The 22259-nt window shown below is 27.8% G+C and overlaps 5 protein-coding genes across 7 annotated transcripts; 3 read left to right on the top strand and 2 right to left on the bottom strand.

The window, feature by feature from the left end:
- Positions 1-1610: 1610 nt before the first annotated feature.
- Positions 1611-14232, bottom strand: LOC130664211 (chitobiosyldiphosphodolichol beta-mannosyltransferase-like). Its single transcript, XM_057464044.1, has 14 exons — positions 13833-14232; positions 13391-13733; positions 11762-12012; positions 11505-11678; positions 11300-11414; positions 11035-11229; positions 5524-5546; positions 5319-5442; positions 5180-5230; positions 5038-5112; positions 4154-4311; positions 3989-4095; positions 3146-3377; positions 1611-3083 (listed from the first exon to the last, which is right to left on the bottom strand). The coding sequence occupies exons 1-14, from the start codon at positions 14113-14115 to the stop codon at positions 2950-2952; spliced, it is 2265 nt and encodes a 754-aa protein (XP_057320027.1). The 5' UTR covers positions 14116-14232; the 3' UTR covers positions 1611-2949.
- Positions 9685-10571, top strand: LOC130664209 (NHP2-like protein 1 homolog). The gene is made up of 2 exons (XM_057464039.1): positions 9685-9845; positions 10069-10571. Exons 1-2 carry the CDS (start codon positions 9843-9845, stop codon positions 10447-10449), a joined length of 384 nt encoding a protein of 127 aa, XP_057320022.1. The 5' UTR covers positions 9685-9842; the 3' UTR covers positions 10450-10571.
- A 133-nt stretch (positions 14233-14365) lies between the features above and the next one.
- On the top strand, positions 14366-18581 carry LOC130664206 (enhanced level of genomic instability 1). The gene is made up of 3 exons (XM_057464036.1): positions 14366-15958; positions 16193-17652; positions 17727-18581. Exons 1-3 carry the CDS (start codon positions 14809-14811, stop codon positions 18471-18473), a joined length of 3357 nt encoding a protein of 1118 aa, XP_057320019.1. The 5' UTR covers positions 14366-14808; the 3' UTR covers positions 18474-18581.
- On the bottom strand, positions 18581-20692 carry LOC130664207 (eukaryotic translation initiation factor 3 subunit L). The gene is made up of 3 exons (XM_057464038.1): positions 20515-20692; positions 18972-20432; positions 18581-18900 (listed from the first exon to the last, which is right to left on the bottom strand). The coding sequence occupies exons 1-3, from the start codon at positions 20536-20538 to the stop codon at positions 18766-18768; spliced, it is 1620 nt and encodes a 539-aa protein (XP_057320021.1). The 5' UTR covers positions 20539-20692; the 3' UTR covers positions 18581-18765.
- An 86-nt stretch (positions 20693-20778) lies between these two features.
- LOC130664210 (ribonuclease kappa) lies at positions 20779-21869 on the top strand. Of its 3 annotated transcripts, none has more exons than XM_057464043.1 (3): positions 20779-20925; positions 20993-21066; positions 21168-21869. In XM_057464043.1, the coding sequence occupies exons 2-3, from the start codon at positions 20998-21000 to the stop codon at positions 21390-21392; spliced, it is 294 nt and encodes a 97-aa protein (XP_057320026.1). In that variant the 5' UTR covers positions 20779-20925; positions 20993-20997; the 3' UTR covers positions 21393-21869. The 3 variants fall into 3 exon arrangements, with proteins under 3 accessions (XP_057320026.1, XP_057320023.1, XP_057320024.1); XM_057464041.1 differs by having other exon boundaries at positions 20917-20935; XM_057464040.1 differs by having other exon boundaries at positions 20832-21066; positions 21168-21866.
- Positions 21870-22259: the final 390 nt, after the last annotated feature.

The following is a 22259-nucleotide window of genomic DNA, read 5'->3' as shown; positions in this document are numbered from 1 at the left end:
AATATAAATTCTACTTGACCGATTGGTCTCAAAACCTAATCAGCTCTAGATCTCAATGAACTTTGTCAATCCCCACTAAACCAACTAAATCAGTCAGTTTGTGTTGAGCATAACGCGAGTGAAAAATTTTATTGTATTACAAATATAGAAAAAGCCACAACACAATGGCCTACTTCCAAAAATTTTGTAAAGGAATATAAAAAATTTGCTTTTTGTTAAAAATTATTTTTTAATTTAGTTTATTAAGAATTTATGCGCAAAATAGACTATCCGTGTTAAAATAGGACACCTAAAAAATCTAATAAAATAAGGTATTTTGGTATTATCAAACATTATAACTTTTTATATAAAATAAATCATAAGCTACGCTGAGGAAAATAAATGTGCTGCGGACTAAATTCAGTTCTCTCATCAGAGTCGCCGTTGGTTCAACGACGCTGGATTTTGAGTGAAAGACGTCTCGTTTCAGCGGACTTACAGTAATTCACAGCACATTCTCAGTGACGATTTCATGTCACTTACATTGAATGTGTCAGTTCTAATGTCTATTATGCTAATCAAAATAAACAAATTTCAGACCTATTTTCTTTATGTAATTTATTTACTATCGAATTTTAGCACTCAAATTTTTTTTTAAAATTTCGACAGAGAACGAGTAATTCCGATTACAAGTCAATCAGACAACAATTGGTTTCGATTGGACCAATCGGAACACTTTTGAGGCATCCTCAAGTTAAAATCGAAATCAATCGGAGTTTTCAATCAAAGGGCATCTGTTGATACTCTAAATTTTCAAAGTCGTGATAAAACTAATAACCAGTCTTTGTTTTTTTTAAATTTTCAATTTCCCCAGCAAAAAGTTAATATTCCGATTATTGTGTAAATCTTTAATTTATAAATTATATTTGTAAAATAATTGGCTATTTTAACAATTTATTTCCATAAATATATTTCTATGAGCTTCTAATAAATTAATATCAATTGATTTATGTTTAAAAATAAATTATATTTATCGTAATTTACTGACTTATTTAAGACCTATTCTCAAGGCGCCAAATCAATCGTCCTGTAAGCACGTGTTTGCGTTTAAATTTGTCGATAATTGAAGCACGTGAAATAGTTACTACCACTTTTGTGCCTTTTTCTATTAAAGAACAATTTACTGTTTTCTTTTTTCAACATAACTAAAAATAAATATGAGTTACAAAAAAAATTTATGAGAATTATTATTATCGAAATACACACAACAAAAATATGTCACTTTTGACATAAATAATGGAAACTTATTCTTATTTATCTACTACAATTGATGAAAATAAAAATCTCTCACTATTTATTGGATATACTTGTTATACTAAAATAACATACCAAACAAATATATACTCTTAAAAATAATTCATATAAAAATAATATATTAGATTAAAAATAGACTCAATAAGATATAGATCAAATTGAGAAAAATATAGATAGCTCTAATTTTTTTTCTGAATAAATAAATTTTCTTTCATTCAAGTCAGTACATTGTTCTAACATAGAGAAGAAATATAACTTAAAAAATATTCTTTAATTATAACACTATCTTGTAGTGTGGTTGAAGCTGCTGGGCACTTGTGTGCTTTCGCATATACTTTAGTGATAAGCTGAAGGCTATTTAAATTTGAAATCACTTTAATTATAAATTATTTTGTTTATGAGTTGAACTCAGTAATTTTTAATCTTGTGATTGACAGAAAAAAAAAACTATTGAAAACCGTCTTTGACTGTTGCCGAGTGCTCTACAAGTTGAGCTATTCGGCCCTATACTTATATTCCGTTCAATTTTATCTATAACTTATTGAGCCACACTGTCCATCGCAGGGGAAGGGGGAGGGGGGAGACAGAGTGGGCCCTGTACAATTTTCTATACATCAATAAATTCGGACGGATAATAAGCTTATCGAAATTTCTTATGTAATGAGAGCTAAAATAAACTATCAAAACTGTTCATTAAATATAATTTATTAAGAAAGTTAAAGATAATTAAATTACGTTTTAAAGTTATATCGCAGCAGTCTATTGAAATGATTTTTTATAATATTAAAATACAATTGTTTTATAGTTATTTGCAAATATCACACGTGTAGCTTCGCACAACTTTGTTATGTGAACACCGACACATGAATCATGGGCCCAATTTTTACGTTGGCCACATTGAATCCATGGCTCTAAAGATTCTGGGTATAATTTGCCACAAAAAATACAAGCCGTATCATCCACCGATTGTTTTGATTTGCTTTTTCCTTTTCCCTTTTCTTTGATTGTTATCTTCTCCATTGTTTTAATCGTCGTTTTAATATCAAATCCGAAATTTTTTGGAGGGCCCACTCTGCCCCTAATTTTCGATTTTTCATTTTTAATGGACGCAGCATAATGAAGTGAAAATAAGGATCAAGGGTCTAAAAAGAAGTAAACGCGTAAAAAAAATTAATGATATTATAATTATTTTCCTTAAGGGGCCCACTGTGCCCCCTCTCTCCCTCCCCTACTTATTATTATACTCTGCTACCACATAAATTTGGAATTAATTGATTAATAGTATCATAATTTAAGGATTACATATTTGTTTTATGATAAAAATCGAAGTCATGGTACTTGTGGTATAAAAATGATTCTATTTGAAAAATAGTTAACATTTCGACACAAACCTTACAACAAATATTATATTCCAATGTAATATAAGAACTGTCATAAATTATATCATAACCGTAACTAAATTTACACCAAATAAATTATAATAAATATTACGTTTTTTCTAATAAATAAAATCAATAAAAACCATCTAATATAAGTATTATCCTAATTCATATTTAAAAGTTTAATTATTTCTCGATGATATTGATGGAATCAATAATATTTATTGATTGAATATCGGTTAATTTTATGTTAAATAGTTGAGTATAAAATTATTTCTTATAAAGTATCATCGAATAAATAACATTGTTCAAATGATGAATTCGTTGGGCCAGTGTATGTTATAGGATAATTATAAATTAAATGTGCAATCTCTTCCTCCCTTGATTCAAATGAATGATTATTTTTACGAGCTGTAATAAAAATCATTAAATTAAATAAACATTAATTAACACATGATTTTTTCATAATTTACCTTCATCGACAAAGAAATTTGCGAAATATTGACCAGCTTTTATAGCATTGCTGCTGTGAGGTATTCCTCTTAATCGATTAGCCCACTCAAAACTATTTTTCTCTGGATGAAATTGTGTACCATAGAATGGCATGTTAAAATGCTCCATTGTTGAAATATACGTTAACCCATTATCGTCATAGTTCACAGTCATTACTCGATATGTATTTGACAGGTTAACCTTTTCTAAACCCTAATACAAAAAGAAAAAATTTTTATTTATAAAAATTAACTTTTTTATTTTAAGGGTATTCTCAGGACGTGCCCCCCCCCCCTCCCACTTTTATCGAATACTCAAGGACTTTCAACTGTCATAGTAACTGTATTGAAATTTTATTCATTAACTAAAATAAAATTAAAGCATTAATTGAAAAAATGACAACGTAGTTACAATTTCACCAAGATATAGATTTAAAAGAAAAATACTTACAGTTGTTATCAATCAGGAGTTAAACGAAATTTGATAAATAAATTTTAGTCTAAAAAATTTGACAATTCAGATTATAATATTGACCTGAAGATTTTACTGAAATTTATACATATAACAAATTTCGTTTAACACCTAATTGATATGAACTGTAAGTGATATTTTTTTTAAATCTACATCTTGGCGAAATTGTGACTGGGTTGTCCTTTTTTCAATTAATGATTTTTTTTTTAATTAATAAAATTTTAATGCGGTTTTATGACAACTCAAGATCATTGAATATTTTTCAAAAGTTAGGGGTACTGTCTGAGAATGTCCTTAATGATATTGAAAACATCAACTCAAATACTTCCATTTGTATTTATAATTAAACTCACTTCTTTCGTAACACAAAATTTATGAAAATTTGCAGTTACTGCTTGAGTTTTTAAGATATCAATGATGTCTTCCGGTGCGTTTTTAAATAATCTACTTTTAGAATAATCTAAAAATTAGAAAAAAAATGTATTTACGTACCAAATGATAACAAAACAATTATATACTTTTTGTAAAATTTAGACGTAAAGCTACGTTATTTACTCCTTTGCATGACACTCGTACGTCAACGTCACCTGCCGCAATGTACGTCATCGCTTCAAAACCCAAACAAGTTCCCCACAGTGGAAAATAATCTTCTTGTTCATTCATACGAACTGCAATCCTATATATATATATATGAATAGTTAATATAAACGACATTATTTATTTTTCAATTTATTTGTTGTCTCTTGATAAACTTATATTTTTAATATAATATACTATAGATAATATAATATAATATACTTTTAAATTACAAAAGGATCAAAAAAACAATTCGCATAAATATTTTTGATCTGAAGATCTAGATCAAGTTCAAAGATGAGCATAATCATCAGGGGAGTTTAAGAATTAAGAACAGTCATTTGAAAATTTCAAAAATTATTAAAAAAAAAAAAAGTCGCTTCCGTAGATTTAACCCATAAAAACTTTTTTTTTGGAATAGTTACACAGGTACATTAATTTGATAAAATGCATGTTACAACTTAATGCACAGGTGTAAATTTTTCGTTTTTTTCCAATATCAATATCATATATAATTATACTTTTTCGAATAAAAGGACAACAGCTTTACTGATCTAACTTATTGACATCAAATATTACATTGTGAGTAACGTCTCGTTAACTATCCCACGATTTAATATTAAATGTCAATAAATTAAATCAGTAAAAGCGCTGTTCCTTCATTCAAAAAAATATATAAAACTGATCGTATAATAAATTCAAATAAAATAATAATTATAAGTAGATATACATGTGAAAAACTTGTCGATTTACTAATTTCACATAATAATAAATTCAAAATCTTAATAATTTATTTTTTTTTTTTTTTTTTTTAATTGTTTATTACCAATAGATTTTTCGGACGGTATCAGCATAACCATTAGTTGTGTTGAAAAAAGTCGAGCCTCCAGGAAAAAGGACTCTGAAAAATTTGAATTGATATGAAAAAGAAAATACTAATCTATCATCGATAAACATTTTATTTTTACCCGTTTATTTTATTCATTATATTTTCATAATATGACTCACGTTGTCCAATCCTGATAAGAAAAAAAAATGATATATTACCATTTAAATAAAAAATATTAGTAACTAATTTGATTGCTGTTCTATTAATTAAAAAGTTACCTTATAGGTACAACACGAGCACCAGCACTTTCTATGTGTTTAACATATGACGCCGCTATATAGCTGCTATACTGATTATCATAAACATTTCGCATATGATAACTAGTTTCTTGTGCTACTATACCTATAGTTTTTCAACTTTAATTATTGACTGTTATAAATTGAATGAATTGGCTATATATTCTAATGAATTAAATTAATTTACCTATTATCGGGCGGACGTTGAGACCAGAAGGCGAGGAAGCTGCAAATAAAGATTGTGATTGAATCGGTTGACAGAAACAAATAATTAAAGTTGTTATCACTGCTTCTCGTAACATCAACATTATTCATAAATTGAATATTGATACTATTATAATAATTGCAATTTACAATTTTATATGATTCGTCACTGAGTGAATGTTGAGCTGATCTTTCTACTCAAATATCTAATAAAAAAGATATCAATATACCAAAGCCCCACTATTAATATCAATTATCGTAAAAATAAAATACTGACTATTGATAAGCCTAAGATTTGCTTATACTCATAAAAAAAAAAAATATATATATATATATCTTTTAAACGGATAAATAAGTTTTGCTAAACACCGTAGTGATAAAAACTGAGTCACAAGTTTCAATTATAAGTAATAAACGTGACACTTCGATCGTTGTAACTTTATAACGCACAGAGTACAGTATAAACGGCTCATCATATGCAAGCGAAAAAAAACAATGGTAGTTAAAATAATTCATGAATGTTATAGATATTCATAACGGAAGTAATAAAATGGCATATTAATTATATTGTAGAATAAAACATTATACACACTCTAAACATTTTATTACAGATTAAATTAATTAATAATTTACCTGATCTTTGAAAACAATTTTTATCACAAATAAATACGTTATCGGCTGCGAATAGATAATAATATATTTTTACCATTAGTCGCTGACTTTGACTATCATCTTTAATGAATTACTATGATCCAAAATAGCGATAATTTATCATTGTCATCATTGTCATCATTGATCTGACGATTTAATGAAAACTAGCAACCTGCAGTTCGCATACAGCCGCCTAAGCCCCGAGTATCCCCGAGATGAAATTTTAGCCCTCATTTCACATTACTTTTGGGTTTTGCTTTTAATTTTGTCTTTAGAACTGCAGAGTGAGCCGCATCTCGTCCTCAATGAAGTTCACTGACCCTCATTTCGTTCTCAATAAACCTCATACTGACCCTCAATGATTACTACTAAAAATTATTTAATGTGTTTTAAATTAAATTGTTTGTCCAATCATTTACTCGCGAATAATTTTTTCTATTTATATCATTATGAAGGGGAACCACCAGTGTGAAATTTTGAAAAAATTCTTTTTTTGCATATTTCGATAGTCTATACCTTCAAAAATGGCATACTAAGATTTCAAGTGTGTATCTCGGATAGTTTTTTTGAGTTACAACCATCTGGAGAGCAGCCGCTTATCGGTTCTCGAAAATATATTTTTAACTTCCCGCTAAGAAAATTGAAAATTTTTAAAAATTCGGGAAGTTATTGGTTTCGGTCCGATTTGCAAAAACCGAATTTTCACTAGATTTTGACGTTTTGAGGTTCTAGGAAGCTATCCTGACTAATTTCATGATGATGTCCGAGTGTATGTATGTGTGTACGTACGTACGTATGTAAATATTCATAACTCTTGAATGGATGAACCGATTTTGATCTTTGAGGTGTCATTCGACGCGGCTTGTTAATATCTTGAAGCTGTAAAAATTTGAGCTTAATCGGTAAGGTGCATTCGGAGATATTTCAAAAATAACATTTTTTCAAAAATGTTTTATTTGGATAACTTTTAATTTGCTCGATGGATTGATTCCAAAATCTAATCAGCTCTAAAACTTTGTAAGCCGCGTCGAATGCCACCTCAACCATCAAAATCGGTTCATTCGTTCAAGAGAAACCGTTGACGAAAGAATTAAAAAAAAACTTTTTTTTTGGTTTTTTTGAAATTTCTTAAAAACGACTGGATAAATCAATTTCAAAATTTTATCAGCTTTAGAACTTGATAAAACACGCCGATTGCCGCCTCAACCATCAAAATCGGTTAATTCGTTCGCGAGATATCGTGGGAGAAAGAAATGCTAAAAAATGGTTTTTTACAAAACAATGGCATACAAAAGTATGTGCGAGCTCGAAAAGCTCGAAAATGTATTCACAATAATGTTTTCGAGCTCAACGAGATTGTTTTTAAAAAATCCACCATTTTGTCAAATTTCAATTTTTTTCTTGGTCCGAAGGTCTTGGTACAGGAAATACTTTCTACTTTAATCAAATTTATGGTTCTTTTGATTTCATGTACTGCGAAGGTCGCTCTCACCGTAGCAGTGGGGGGGGGGGGACTTTTTTTTTTGGAGTGTTGAGAGATTAGAAATAACTCACTGAATTCTGAATTTTTTGATCCAAAAATTTTATCTTGCATTCATTATAATCCACAAATATATTCTTAAAACACTGAATCATTCCATGCAATAGTTTTTTGTTTTAAATTCCCAAGAATCATCTTTTTTTAAAGCGATTACACTAGTGGTCCCCCTTAAAGTTTAATGCGACAAATATTGTCTTCCATCCAAAAGTTTGTGGCTTGTTTTAATTATAAAATACTTTAAATCATAAACATACACGTAAATTATTTTAGTACTATCGTCTAATTGCCTCTCGTAATTTTTATTTCAAACCGGTAAATGATACGAAAAAACTGATTCAATTATTAAGGTTTACCAAAGAGCTGGTGTTTTTTATTTCTAAAAGGAAATTTAGTTTTCAAAAAGTTTTTTCTTTTAATTTTATGGTTTTCTTTGACTAAAATTTTTTTCAGAGGAGACTTTAAATGCCTAAAAATTTCTTAATAAACAATTGTTTGTGGTTACTCAGAAATTAATTGAAATTGAGGTTTTTTATTTTTAGAATCTTACGGCATGTTCAGTTGCTTGCTTGGAGTACAAATGTCTTCATTTAGGGTGGCTCATTTGAAACGACTATTTTTTTTCCCTCCATTGACGGAATGTTGTTCGAGAAATGAAAAAAAAAAATTTCCATCAAATTTGAGCCCTTAATTTCAATTTTAAGCACTCGCTAATTGAATTTAAAATTTTCCCATTCATTTAACATGTAAAGTAGAGGTTTTTTTTTTAATTATCTCTAGCTTAGTTGCATTTAACGTTTTTTTATTATATAGGCAGAAGTTGTAGAGAAACCTTTGTACTTTAAAAGTTCCTTGAGTAAGATTTATGTGACAGGAACGGTATCAGAGTTAAAAAATGTAAAAGTCAATTTTTATCGATTTTAGCTTATTTTTTGTTTTTCTTACTAACTACTATATAGTTACAGCAAAAATGTCAACGACAAATTTGTAGGAAATCGAATTTGCTAAAAAAAGGTCCTGTGAACCAAAGCTGTAGAGTCTATGGTTTCTGAAATAAATAGAATTATGCATGTGGAAATTCCAAATATCTTTGAAGTATATGGTTTGTTAAACTAATTAGTTTCAAATGAGCCACCTTAGTCTTCATGTATAAAATTATCTTAAAGTAGAGTTCAGACCTGAAAATCAAAAACGTAAATGTGTTTTTTTTTTTTTTTCGTTCCTTATTGGCTATCCCCTGTTAAGAGAATCTTATAGAATTCAATAAATTCTCATAAATTCCCATAGAGATTTTATAAGAAGGAATAAGTTTTATGGGAAGTGCCATAATTAAGTATAGGGCCTTATACATACAGCTGTAAAAATTTATCGGATTTTTTAAGCAGGGTCGTCTCATAAGGACTACGTACCAATATAGTAAATGTATGATAAATAAATGTGATCTGACAGCTCAGAGCAAGCAACTGAACACGCCATTAGCGTTAGTAAAAATCTTTAACAGGAACCTTCATATTTTGAAAATATAAATAAACTTTAATTATCATTTTTCGAAATACCTCGTCATGCCTTGAGAACCTCCTACGTCCTAGTTTTGCTTATAGAAATATCTAATATATAGATTTTGGTAAAATGTCAAATTTAAATAATTAAAAATTTATTAAAATTTATAATTTTTAAACTAATCAAAATACAATCTTTAATATTACCTCGGTTTAAAGACATATTTTCTAAACATCAATGTCGCTTTGAACCTGACATAACTGAACTCTAAGTACTATGAATTGAAATTATTAAATGTCATAAATGTACAATTGCTTCATTTAAAAAAATTTCGTGGCAAAAGATTGAGTTGAACGATAAATGAATTAAAACAAAATCGATAGATCGATCAGAATCTTTCAACAATCGATTACTCGTAACGCCATCTTGATTCTTTCGACGCGCGCAACAACCGGCATCAACAGCTAGTTCAATAACTCATTCTCATTTCACAACTACGACTTGAACGTTTAAAGCGACCACGATTACTGTGTAATCCTCAGTGAAGCGCAATTAAACGCCGAGAGGTTACAAACTTATTGAAATTTAAATATCTGGATCTAAAACTAATTAAAATGGTACGTACATTGCATATTTAATTACTAATAAATTTATATTTATTTATTTATTTATGTAGCGGTAAGTTTATTGTTAGCATGACGAAAGTAAGGTTAGAATTTTAACACGTGGTCGGAACTCATAAATGAAAATGAGTAATAATAATTATTATAAACATAATAATTATAATACATGATATATATTAGTTGTGTTAATAATTTTTCTTTTCTGTGTTTTAATTAGACAAACGAAGTAAACCCAAAAGCATACCCATTGGCGGATGCCACATTGACTGCAAAAATTCTGAACTTGGTACAACAAGCAATGAATTATAAACAATTAAGAAAAGGCGCTAATGAAGCGACTAAAACGCTTAATCGAGGATTATCCGAATTTATTGTGATGGCAGCGGATGCCGAACCATTGGAAATTTTATTGCATTTACCATTACTTTGTGAAGATAAAAATGTTCCTTATGTTTTTGTAAGGAGTAAGGAATCATTGGGACGTGCTTGTGGTGTATCACGGCCTGTTGTTGCTTGTTCAGTAACAGTAAATGAAGGTTCACAACTTAAACCTCAGATTCAAGCTATTCAGCAAGAAATTGAACGTCTTTTGGTTTAGGTTTTTTTTGTACCTGACATTAATCTATTTTTTCAATCATTTGTAAATTTATATTTTTTTTTGTCACATTATCTATTACGAAAATATAATAATAAAAAAAAAGTGTGAAAATAAAACAAAAAATTGACTTATTATTATTTGAAATAAAATAAAATATAAAAAATTAAGACAAATATCAATTATTAGCAAATAATCACATGTTATATAATTAAATATTGTGTAAGCAAACAGGACAAATAATAATTTTTTAAAATACAACACACAATTTAGGTTCTATAAAAACTCAATCTTTTTTATTTATAAATATCACTACTCTGAAAAGTCTTTTTTGTTTTCTTTAGTATACTTACAATTTTAATATTTTCATAAATTTAAATTATTAAATAAAACTATTGAATCATTCGAGTATAAATAAAAATTGTATTTGATAATTAAAACATTTAAACAATTAGAAATTAAGATATTCGAGAATAATAATATTTATTAATATTTTTTAAGAATGAATTTTATATAGTACCAAATCTGCTTAACTGAGCAGTATTTAAATAAAAAAAAAAATATTTAATCTGTTAATCAAAGCAAGGTAACACTACATCTCTCCAATTACCAGTCCATCGAAGTTTTTGAAAATTGTCTAATTCCTGACGAAATCTTTGATTTTTCTCAATTTGTTGTTGATTATTTGGAAAATTGTAAAACCATGTTCTCAATTGACTTGATAATTCTTGATCATTTGAAAACACTAAACTATTTTCTTCATGCCTTACAAGTTCACTGAGACTGTAATGATGATAAATTAATAATGAAACTAGTGTTTTTAAATATAATTTATAATTATTATTTAAATTACCATTTGAAATTATATGCACAGACTGGTAGTCCACATCCAAACATATCAACAACTTTCATTGGTAAATCTAGTCCACTTGTTGATGTATGAAGACATATTCCTAAGTCTGCGCTTGCTAAAAAATTAATTTAATATGTTTTTAGTAATTTTTATTGGACCAATTGAACAATTATGATAAATAAAGTGCTTAATAATTGAAACAAACCTAATAATTTTGGATAATCTTCATTTGTTAACCAAGGAGTGACAATTTTAACGTGTTTCCATTTTTTAAATTTTATGATAGCTGTCCAAAAATCTTTTAAAGGACCTTTTCCAGTAATAGCACAAATTAAATTTGGTAACATGGAACTTTCACTGCAGCAAGCCAATTCATATTCTTAAAAAAAAAAAATATAAATATATGTAAGATAAAAATACCTTAACATAAATGATAAGAAAAAAAATCAATAGATAATTTACCTTTCAAAGCAGTAAGTAACACTGAAAAATCTTCATCTTCAGTCCAACTTGTACTGGATACAATTAATGCTGGTCGTTTATTTCTAAGTTGAATTTCACCATTAGGTAAACATTCTGTTAAAGCAGATGAATCTTCTTCACCATTTCCAAACTCTTCATAAGTTTTACTTAATCTAGTTAGTAAGGAATGTTTCTCAGATATATCAATTGGTTTAAATGCCAACGGTGGTCTGTCATACAAAACTGTAGCCCTAGAATAATAATTATTTTTGTAACTAAAACATTTTTTTTTATATTGAGAGTAAAGGCACAGATATATACACGAAGAAATGTATTAATTTTTATTATGCTGTTGACTAAACTTGAAACAGAATTCACCAAAAAATTATCATGCTGTATGGTGAAAGGCCTAGTACCTGATCAGAGAACTACTCGATCACTCCATGTCTTTGTATATCTATTAGGGTGGACGGTAAAAATTAAATTTTCTCAGACGCACCATAAAAAGCTTCTTTTTAGTGAAAAAATACGTGGAGAATTTGGTTTTTTTTTTTTTTAAGTAAAAAGAACACGTGCCTCAGGACGATCAAAGTTTATATTTCGATACAATCGCGGATTTTTTTCAATATCTCATGAAATATGAAGATAAAAGGAAATAATCATAGGAACAATTTTGTAGGAAATTAAATTTTTGACAAAAAAGGAAATGATCATTTTTTTTATAAAATGTGTATTTACAAAGATATTTTAAAAAAACTTTTTTAGATATTATCAATTGAGCATTTAAAGAATTACGAATGTTAAAAATAACATTTTTCTAAGTATATAGAAACTATAACAAGCATTAATGATTGATATGTTACGAGTTACGAAGTTGTCTATATTTAAGAAAAAATGTTATTTTCAACATTTGAAATCGTTAAAACGCTCAATTCATAAGATCTAAAAAAAAGTTTTTTTTTAAATATCTTCATAAATACACATTTTATAAAAAATGAATACGTACTTTTTTGTCAAGAATTTAATTTCCTACAAAATTGTTCCTATGATTTTTTCCTTTAATCTTCTTTTTTTATGAAATATTTAAAAAAAAACGCGATTGTATCGAAAAATAAACTTTGATCGTCCTTCGGCACGTGCTCTTTTTACTTAAAAAGAAGAAACAAAATTCCTCACGCATTTTTTCACTAAAAAAAAGCTTTTTTTGGGGCGCCTGAGAAAATTTAATTTTTAACGACCACCCTAATGTCTATATTTAGTAAAATTTAGTAAATATAGATATACAAATACATGAGTGATCGGGTACTAGTTCCCTGATTAGATACTGGGTCTCTCTCTAAAATATTTTTTTCTCTACTATAATTCATTTTTTAGACAAACAATTTTCATTCAATTTTAAATTTATCAATTAGTTTTAACCGTATATTTTTTGTAGTTCAGCATAATAATTTTTTGGCGACTCAACTTCTTGTTTTAAGTTTGGTCGACAGTATAATAAAAATTCGTACATTTTTCTCCGTGTAATTTCATTAAAATTACAAAGATTAAAAATTTAACTAAATTATTATTTTAAAAAATAGTAGTGCCTTTAATCCAATGAAAAAAAAAATAAATATAAAATAAAAATACTCTATACTCCATCTTTCGTTTAAATCACTTTTCATAGCATTGGTAACGCAGAAATTTTTATCAGCACGTTTACCAAAAAATGATTCAATAAACATAGTTATTTTAACAAGTAGATGATCTCTTCCAATTGTTAATGCCATTATCGAGTACGCATAATTATGCCAATCGATAATAAATTGTGTTTTAAACATACGACAATAAGACCAGCATATTGGAATAGTTGGAACAGCAGGTGGATTTTGTACCATTAAATAACTCGATTGGATTTTAGTAAATAATATTCTCACTAGATCATTAGCTTGCCATAATGTTTTAATAATATATGACAATAATCTCGGCATACCTGTAAAAATTACATATAAAAAATCAATATCATTTACATGCAGTTCAAAAATTGAGTACTATCAAGTATAAATGAATAATTTTTTAAAAATTCAAGTACGATTATTCCAGTCTGGTACATGTGTTAAGTAATGAATATTGACATTATCGTTATTTTTCAATTCTTCTAGTGGTTCAGAACCAAAATATCCTATGATGTCAACGAAATATCCTTCATTCATAAATGATAATGCATGATATTGCATTCGTGGACTGCGTCCAATATCACCCAATACAACAATACACACTCTTTTTTTATCACGAGTATTTATTCGACTCCGTATTGTCCATAATAACCAAGATATTAAAATAATTAATATACTACTAATAATTAATAAAAACATAATTATCACAATTTACCGGTCAAATTATTTTATTTATAGTATCATAAATAAAACAATCATTAAAATAATACTTGTTTGCAACATGCGATATTTTATTTTCAATGCCCGATGCAATATATATATGTAAATGTCAAAAATTACATACAAGTACTTATGTGTATGTAACCTTTCATTCGGAATAAAAGAAAAAAAAAGTATGAATAAACGCGCGAAAAATAATATAAATTAAATTAATTCGATGCAATATTTCAGATCAATTGAAATATTCTTTGCTTGAATAATTAATTAACGTTTAAAGAGTTAAATTTTTATGAAAAAATATTACTGACAATACTAATTGAATAAATACAAAATTTTAAATAATATTTTTGTAAATTTCAAAAACTTTTTATCACAAATGGTGGCGCTTACATCGTTCAGGTTTATCTGTCGTATACTTCGTATTTACATCGTCTATACTCGGGAATATTCGGGTGACATATGGAAATAATCACAAAAATATTCGACTTCCCACGTCATTTGATTTGGCGCCAAAATAATGTGTTAGGTTAAGATTTTTATTACGTGAACAATAGTTTACACTCTATTTAATATTTTACAAGTATGTATTTAAACTCATTAAACATTAAAAATTTATTTAAAATTAATTAAATAAATATTTAACCAGCTGTGTAATTAATTAGTCTTAAAAAAATGAAAGATTTAACTCATTATTTTGTGGATAATGTGAAAAATAATGAGGACTCTGTAATTAAGCCTGAAGAGGAGGTTACTCCTGAAGAATTAGTAAATGGCAATTGCAGTAAAAATAAAGTGGATCTTAATGTGAAAAAACGTGAACGAGTTAAAATAAAAATATCGCAATCAAATAATCGAGGTAAAGTTTGCAATATTGTTAATAGCCAAAACGATCTTATTGATAGAACTCCAAGTCCACATATTAAATTGTCTGATAAAACAATAATATTAGCTGATGACACACCAAAACGTTCAAACTCCAGCAATAAAATGAATAATAATTCTGATATTAATGATGATAAAATTGATTTAGATTCTTCAGATGAATGTATATTTGATGTTGATAAAAATAAAAAGTCATCAAATAATAATAACAAAATAATTAGATTAGAAAATAAAAAAAATAATTCACCAACTGATGAACTAACAAATGGACGGGAGGAATCAAATGCATTTCATGTTTTGATGACTCGTAATAAATCTGGAAAAGTTAATTCTACAAAACGATCAAATGAAGAAGGAGAAGAGGATCCTTTAGAAATAAAAAATAGTCAAGAAATAAAAAATAAATTGAAACAGAATAAGGAGAAGCTTATTGCACTTGCTGATAAAAAGGGATATACTAAAAGAAAAATACGTGAGAGAGAAGAGGAAGAAAAAATGGAAAAACAAATAGAGAATCGTATTAAAATGTTTAAGGGAAATAATAGCAGTGATGATAATGATAATAACGTTATTACTCCAAAAATAACTCCTCGTGGTTTGTATAATTATTTCAGTACAATAACACCTGAGGAACGGGAAAAAACTAAATCTAAAATGGTCGTTGAAGCTGAAATACACGGTACAAAAATATCATTGACATCTAACGAACAATCTTCAAAATCTAATTCTAATAATAAAAATAATAAATCAAGGGTTAGAAAAATTTTAGCGACAATCGACGATATTCAAGTTCTTAATTCAGAAACTACAACTCCGACAGATATCACCCCGACAGAAAAAAAATTAGAATCGACAAACGAATCATCTCAGTCGCTTCAAAAAAAACGTAAATGGTCGTTGCGAATCAATCTTCAATCATCAGAAACTCAAAATAAATCAGGTATATTATTTAATTCATAATTTTGATCACTATATTATATTTGTTACAAAAAAAAAAAAAAAAAAATGTATGATGACTTTTTAACAGCGAGAGTCTCCTAAATTTTCCATAAAATTTAGTTGATGGCAATGAATAATCACACTTTGATCTCTGAATTTTATTACATTTTTTTTTAAAAACATTTTCTTTCATTTTTTAACATAAAATTAATACAAAAATAAATGTATATTTCAGATGGAGATTCTGGAAATGAAGTGAAAAATAAAACTCAGAATAATCACATTAAACGTAAAAAAAGTAAAAAAACAAATAAATCAGATAAAGAAGAATCAACAGAAGATTCTCAAGAAGAAGATGAAATTAGTAACATTAAAGATAATAATAGCCAAACAAATAACAAAGTTTCAATAACAACAGATTCTTTACAAGTTAAAGAAGCAAGTTTGGATGATTCAGAATTAGAAATTATTGAAACAAAAATATTAAAGAGGCCTCCAAATGAAAAACTTGCTCCATTGTTTGTCAAGAGATCGAAGCCTGATCCTGATGTTGTTGCAGCTCGACGTTCATTTTTACATTCTCGAACTCCAGAAAATGAAAAAAAAAAGTTTGAACGAAAAATTATTGTACCTGGGACACCATTGCTTTCGTTTCCATCCATATCTCATGTAGATCAGCTTAGTATTGAAGAGAAAACTCTTGATATGCCTTGCCCTTTAAAATATAAAATGAAAGAAACTGCAGCTTACACTCCAGTATTTAATTTTGATAACTTTAAATCGATTATTAATTTAAATGACTCTGTACAAGAACAAAAAATACTCAAAAATGATGTAACAAACCCAGAAACTGAAGAAATTTTGAAAGAAATTGAAGGACGATATTCTGATGCTCGAGAAATGTGGACTAAAATAAATTCATTATCAAATAAACAAAAAGATCAAGTGAGTCCAAAAAAACGAGGGCGTAAACGAAAGTCTGTAGATAAAGTGGCATCTGTAAATAAAAATAATAATGAAAATAATATATGGACAGAAAAATATAAACCTATATGTACTAAAGAAATTGTTGGCAATGAAGGAGCTGCTGCTAAATTACGAGATTGGTTGAATGGATGGCAATCCTCAACCAATAAAGACGATTATAGCAGTGGTGAAGAATTTTATTCATCAGATAATAGTCGATCTGGTGGCTTAGACTGTAATCAAGTCGCTGTTCTCTTGGGTCCTCACGGTAGCGGTAAAACTGCCAGTGTTTACGCAATTGCTGAAGAATTGGGTTATAATGTCCTAGAAGTTAATGCTTCAAGTAAACGCCCCGGTAGAAAAATTTTAAAAGATTTAGAGGAAGCAACTAAATCACATCATGTTAAAAAATCAGAAAAAACTACTTTTCTTCAACCTTCTTCAAATGATAGTAAAAAAACTTTGCAAAATTCTCTTATTTTATTTGAAGATGTTGATATTATATTTGATGAAGACGATGGCTTCATATCAGCTACTTATCAACTTGCATCAAATACTAAAAGACCAATTGTCATGACATGTAGAGATTCGTGTTCTCATTTAAGTCGAATGGCACCACAGCAATTACGCATTTCTTACCAAACGATTTATGGTTCACGTGTTTCAGCATTATTAGAATTAATAACATTAGCTGAGTCTGGAACTCGTTTACCTCAAACCTGTTTAAAAGTAAGTATATACTTATTTAAATTAAGTTATAAAACTTAACAATAGTAATATTATTTTATTTATTTATTTTACAGAAACTCATAGCAACTGGCGATTTACGAAAAGCAATACTACAATTGCAATATCTTTTAATATCAGGAGCACCACGATCAACATTACTATCTTGTGATTTTCATAAAACTTTATGGCAAGATATGCGCAATTATTTGTACAAACCAATAATTAAACAGGATAAAAAACAAACAAAGAAAAAAATTAATTTGAAAGACGAACAGAAGATAGATGATCTAAATTTAAATACCATTGGTAATTTAGCTGATGATCTAGATGCAATATCTTTAGTATCATCTTTAGTTGATATTGATGATGAAATGTTAAATATGATTGAATTTAAATATGAGCCTAGCTTGTCTCTCGAAGAAACAATGGATTTATATTCAAGCAATAATATTCGCAGCATGGAAATCGGCAAATGGTTAAGACATAAAGTTATGAATAAATATACTACAGATACAAATGAAATTGATACTAAATTTTCACGGCAATTGTCATTAAAAAAAGAATTAAATACTGGAATTAATTCAGCATTGTCACAAATTTCAATTAATAATTTAGATTCACGGAGTGTATCAATTGATTATTTGCCAGCTATCCGTACGATATGTAGATCTGAAGAAATAAAATCAACAAACAACACAAAAAGAAGATTTTTTCATTATTTACAAAACTTTCGATTACCGTATGGTTCTATTAAACCCAATATTCTGGAAGCGGCATGCAAAGCAATGCAAGAAAAACCTGATAAGTCACTACAAAGATAGTGGATTAAAATTAGTTATTAAATCTGTATATTTTTACTTATTTCTAAATTGTCACTTAAATCTGTCTGATACAATCATACAGAAATTATATATTTAAATAAAATAACTTTAATATTTTTAATTTGTTTATTTTTTATTGAAATTTGAATTATTTTTTTTTTTTAATCAAATGTATTACAGAAATATTTATGTAATTATAGAAAAAAATTTTATAAAATGAATTTTTGAGTACAATTATTTATTTACCATAATGAATTTAAAAAAATTTTAATGTTATATAAAGATTGAATGATTAAATTTTAATATGATGTAATTTCCTATTTAATTCTTCAAACTTCAAAATTTTACGGATGAAAAAGTCCCCATAGCGATGAGCAACCTTGGTGTCCGCAATGTGAATCATGTCATGATCAATGTAGAAATCAAGCTAAAAAATAGATAGTATTAATGAGTATTATAATTTATAATAATTTACGTATTCTATAAAATAATAATTACCTCTGAGCCAGATTGGAACTTTCCTTCTAATCCCGATGCACCTTTAGTCCAAACGATGTTCTTCATTTTATGCTTAAAGCACAACAAATGAATAGTCAAAGCAGCAACTTCTTTGTCAAGATCCCAATTTTCATCAGTACTTGAGCTACTTGATCTATACATGAATGTCGCCAATTTACTTAACGGTAGCGTAGTATACAATTTCAAATATGATCGAATAGTGGGCAACATTTTTTGTTGAATAACTTCATCCATAAAAACTTGAGTTTGATGTTTAATAGCATCCTTGGTGTAGTCTTCTCTCTTGCTATCAGGACTTGGTGGTGTTGAAGAAAGGAATTTTGGACAAGCAAACAAGAAGCAAGATTCAAATTCAACTATGTCTCCGTACTGCATTTTGTACATTTTTTCATGATAATTACGTTCACGAAGTGCTTGCTGTAAGCCCTCATCAATACATTGAGGATGAAGAACAAGACATATAGCCAATAGATGATACATCTGCTCAGTTTGTTTATTAATTTGATCATTTTGATAACTTCTTGCTGTGAATAATTGCTTAGTACGTTGAATGTAAAGCAAAATACCAGAAAAAGTTCTGATAGCATCAGCATATCTTCTCATCATCATGTAAGCAAAACCGACGTAATATGCCGTTGAAATTTGACATCCAGGAACGTGAGAATAAGCGCTCTTTTTGTAGATTTCAACATTTTCCAAGACTTTAATAGCTTGATAATAATCTCCCAGTAGAGAATGAACTCTCAATAACCCAATGAGAGCAAAATATCCAAGCATTTTGTACAAAGAATGCTTTCCAAATGGCCCAGCAACAGAATCTGGATCACCGCCACTTGCATAAACCTCCAATTGGCTCTTAATCTTTGATTTATCAACCAAATAATGCAAAACATTTAAAACGCAAAGAATATCCCATATCTTGATGTGATTGTTCAAGTTTTCAATTTCTTCAGGAGTTTTATTGGCCAAGTTAGCTCGGTAATGAGAAAATGCTTGGAATTGATAAACAAATTCGTCGATAAGCTCCCAGAGCCATTGGTCAGGTAACTCTAATTGCACCGGTTCTTCTGGATTCAAAATATAATTAAATAAATCACAATAATTATAAAATGAACCAAATCGTTGCTCCAAAGTTGGTCCTTGCATTCGTGCATAAATATGACGATAGTAAAGTTCTTTATATAAAATCAAAAATACAGTATCATTTTCAACAATATGAGCAATTTCAGATTCATCTGGCCACGATTGTTTTTCAAACAATTGCTCGCTTATTTTTGGAAATGTATTCTCATAAAGATTTTGAATTTCAAAAATCATCCCTTCGCTGATACAATTACGGAAGTAAATTAGAAATTTTCTAACAACTTCAGGAACTTGACGATATCTGTCATAAGAATCCGTGTGGGCTTCTGGTGCTCCATATTCATCATACGTATCGTACTGTAAATTTTTTTTTTCTCATTTAATAAACGTAATAATCATTTTATACTATATAAATATTTATTTTGTAGTTTATATTTACCTGATCGCTGTATTCGTCGTACATTTTTATATTTTTACGATAATATTACTTTATTCGTTTAATAACCTCACACTACTTTTCGCCACACGGCTGAAATTAATTACGAATAAAGTAGGGTTAAGTTTTTTTTTTCGGCTAATGGCGTCGGAATTTCTGATTGGCATCACTGTTAAATTTTTTTAACTTAAATATCCGGTTTTGTGAGTAAATTGAGACTAGTGAAACAAGTTACTTCGAGTTCATGTATCGAAGACTCTACTACATAAAATTTGAATGAGAACCGAAAATACCCGAAGTAATTTCTCTTACTGAATTAAACTTATTGGATGATAATCGAGAGTATGAAAATTTTCGAGATAATATCGAATGAATACGTCAATCATATGATCCATTAGGGCGTAACAGTAAAGAGTGAATAAAAGTATTTTTTAACATATAATTATTTTAACAAATTTACTAATTTAATTTTTTCATCAAGATACAATGAAAGTCTGTGGTCCAAAATACGCCCTATGTGGTCTTATAATATCAACTTGGGGAATTATACAACTGGTAATATTATTTTTCATTACTAACCTAGTCAAAAATTTTTTTTTATTTTTTAAGTTTAAATTTAAATTGTATTTAATAATAACACATAATTATATTTTTAGCTTTTAATGGGTATATTTTTCTATGTAAAAAGTGTGGCATTGATTGAGGATTTACCTCTTGATTCACACGAGTACTCATCACCAGCAAAGTTTTATGATGATGTTGACAGAGGATTTATTCACAATGCTTACAATTGTTGGATTGCTGCTTGTCTTTACTTACTTACATTATTTTTCTCTGCCCATCAATTCTATATGAACTCAAGAACATCTTTAAGTGTTTAAATGTAAAAAAATATTAGATTAAATTATAGCTGCTACTTTGTGTAACTTAAATTATAACTGATTGGAAATAGCTGAGGTAAAATATGATTTATGGTTTTGTCGATTAAGTTCAGAATGTTCAGAAAATGAAAGAAAAAAAACTAAGATATAATTGTAATATAATTTTAACATGTACAAATAATTATTTCCTTGTTAAATTAGTCTTCAAATCAAATTAAAATCTTCTCATCTTTAATACTGTTACACTTCTGTGAATTAAGTTAATTATATTTATTTCATATTATTTATCAGCGTATCACATAAATAATCTGCTGCATGTTTAAAAGCTGCTTTTATTATTTTACAACATAAATTGTTCATTATTTTCAAAGCATTCCATATATATCATATATATCTGTAACTTTAGAAGATTATCTGATATTAATTCAAAATTATTCGTCATTAACAGCTTTACTGTATTATTGTTCTATAAAATATTGTTCTTTAAAAAATGTATAAATGAAATATAATACAAAAATTTACGAAAATATATGTAGAGAAATAAAATAAATATGTAAATTGAATGTATTCATAATATTAAAAAATAATCAACAATGTTATAAAAAATAAAAAATTAACAAATTACTTGAAGATTTATCATTTTTTATGACATTAAAATTTTAAATATGATATATTTGTTTTTTTTTTAATACAGCATAAATTCATTTTTTAAATTTCCCGCTTTAAATTTTGCGTAAGTCGAATATAAAATTATCGAATTCCGAGGCTGTGATCAGAGCGCCGATATAAAATATATTAAACTAGTAGTCAAAGTTAATGCAAAAAAAAGTAATCTGGCACTATGGAATAAAATTTTTTAAATAATTG

Source organism: Microplitis mediator, chromosome 2 (genome assembly GCF_029852145.1).
Source record: "Microplitis mediator isolate UGA2020A chromosome 2, iyMicMedi2.1, whole genome shotgun sequence".
In the NCBI taxonomy this organism is placed as follows: Eukaryota; Metazoa; Arthropoda; class Insecta; order Hymenoptera; family Braconidae; genus Microplitis; species Microplitis mediator.
Note: the sequence above shows the minus strand (reverse complement) of the source record. Positions and strands in the feature narration are given on the sequence as shown.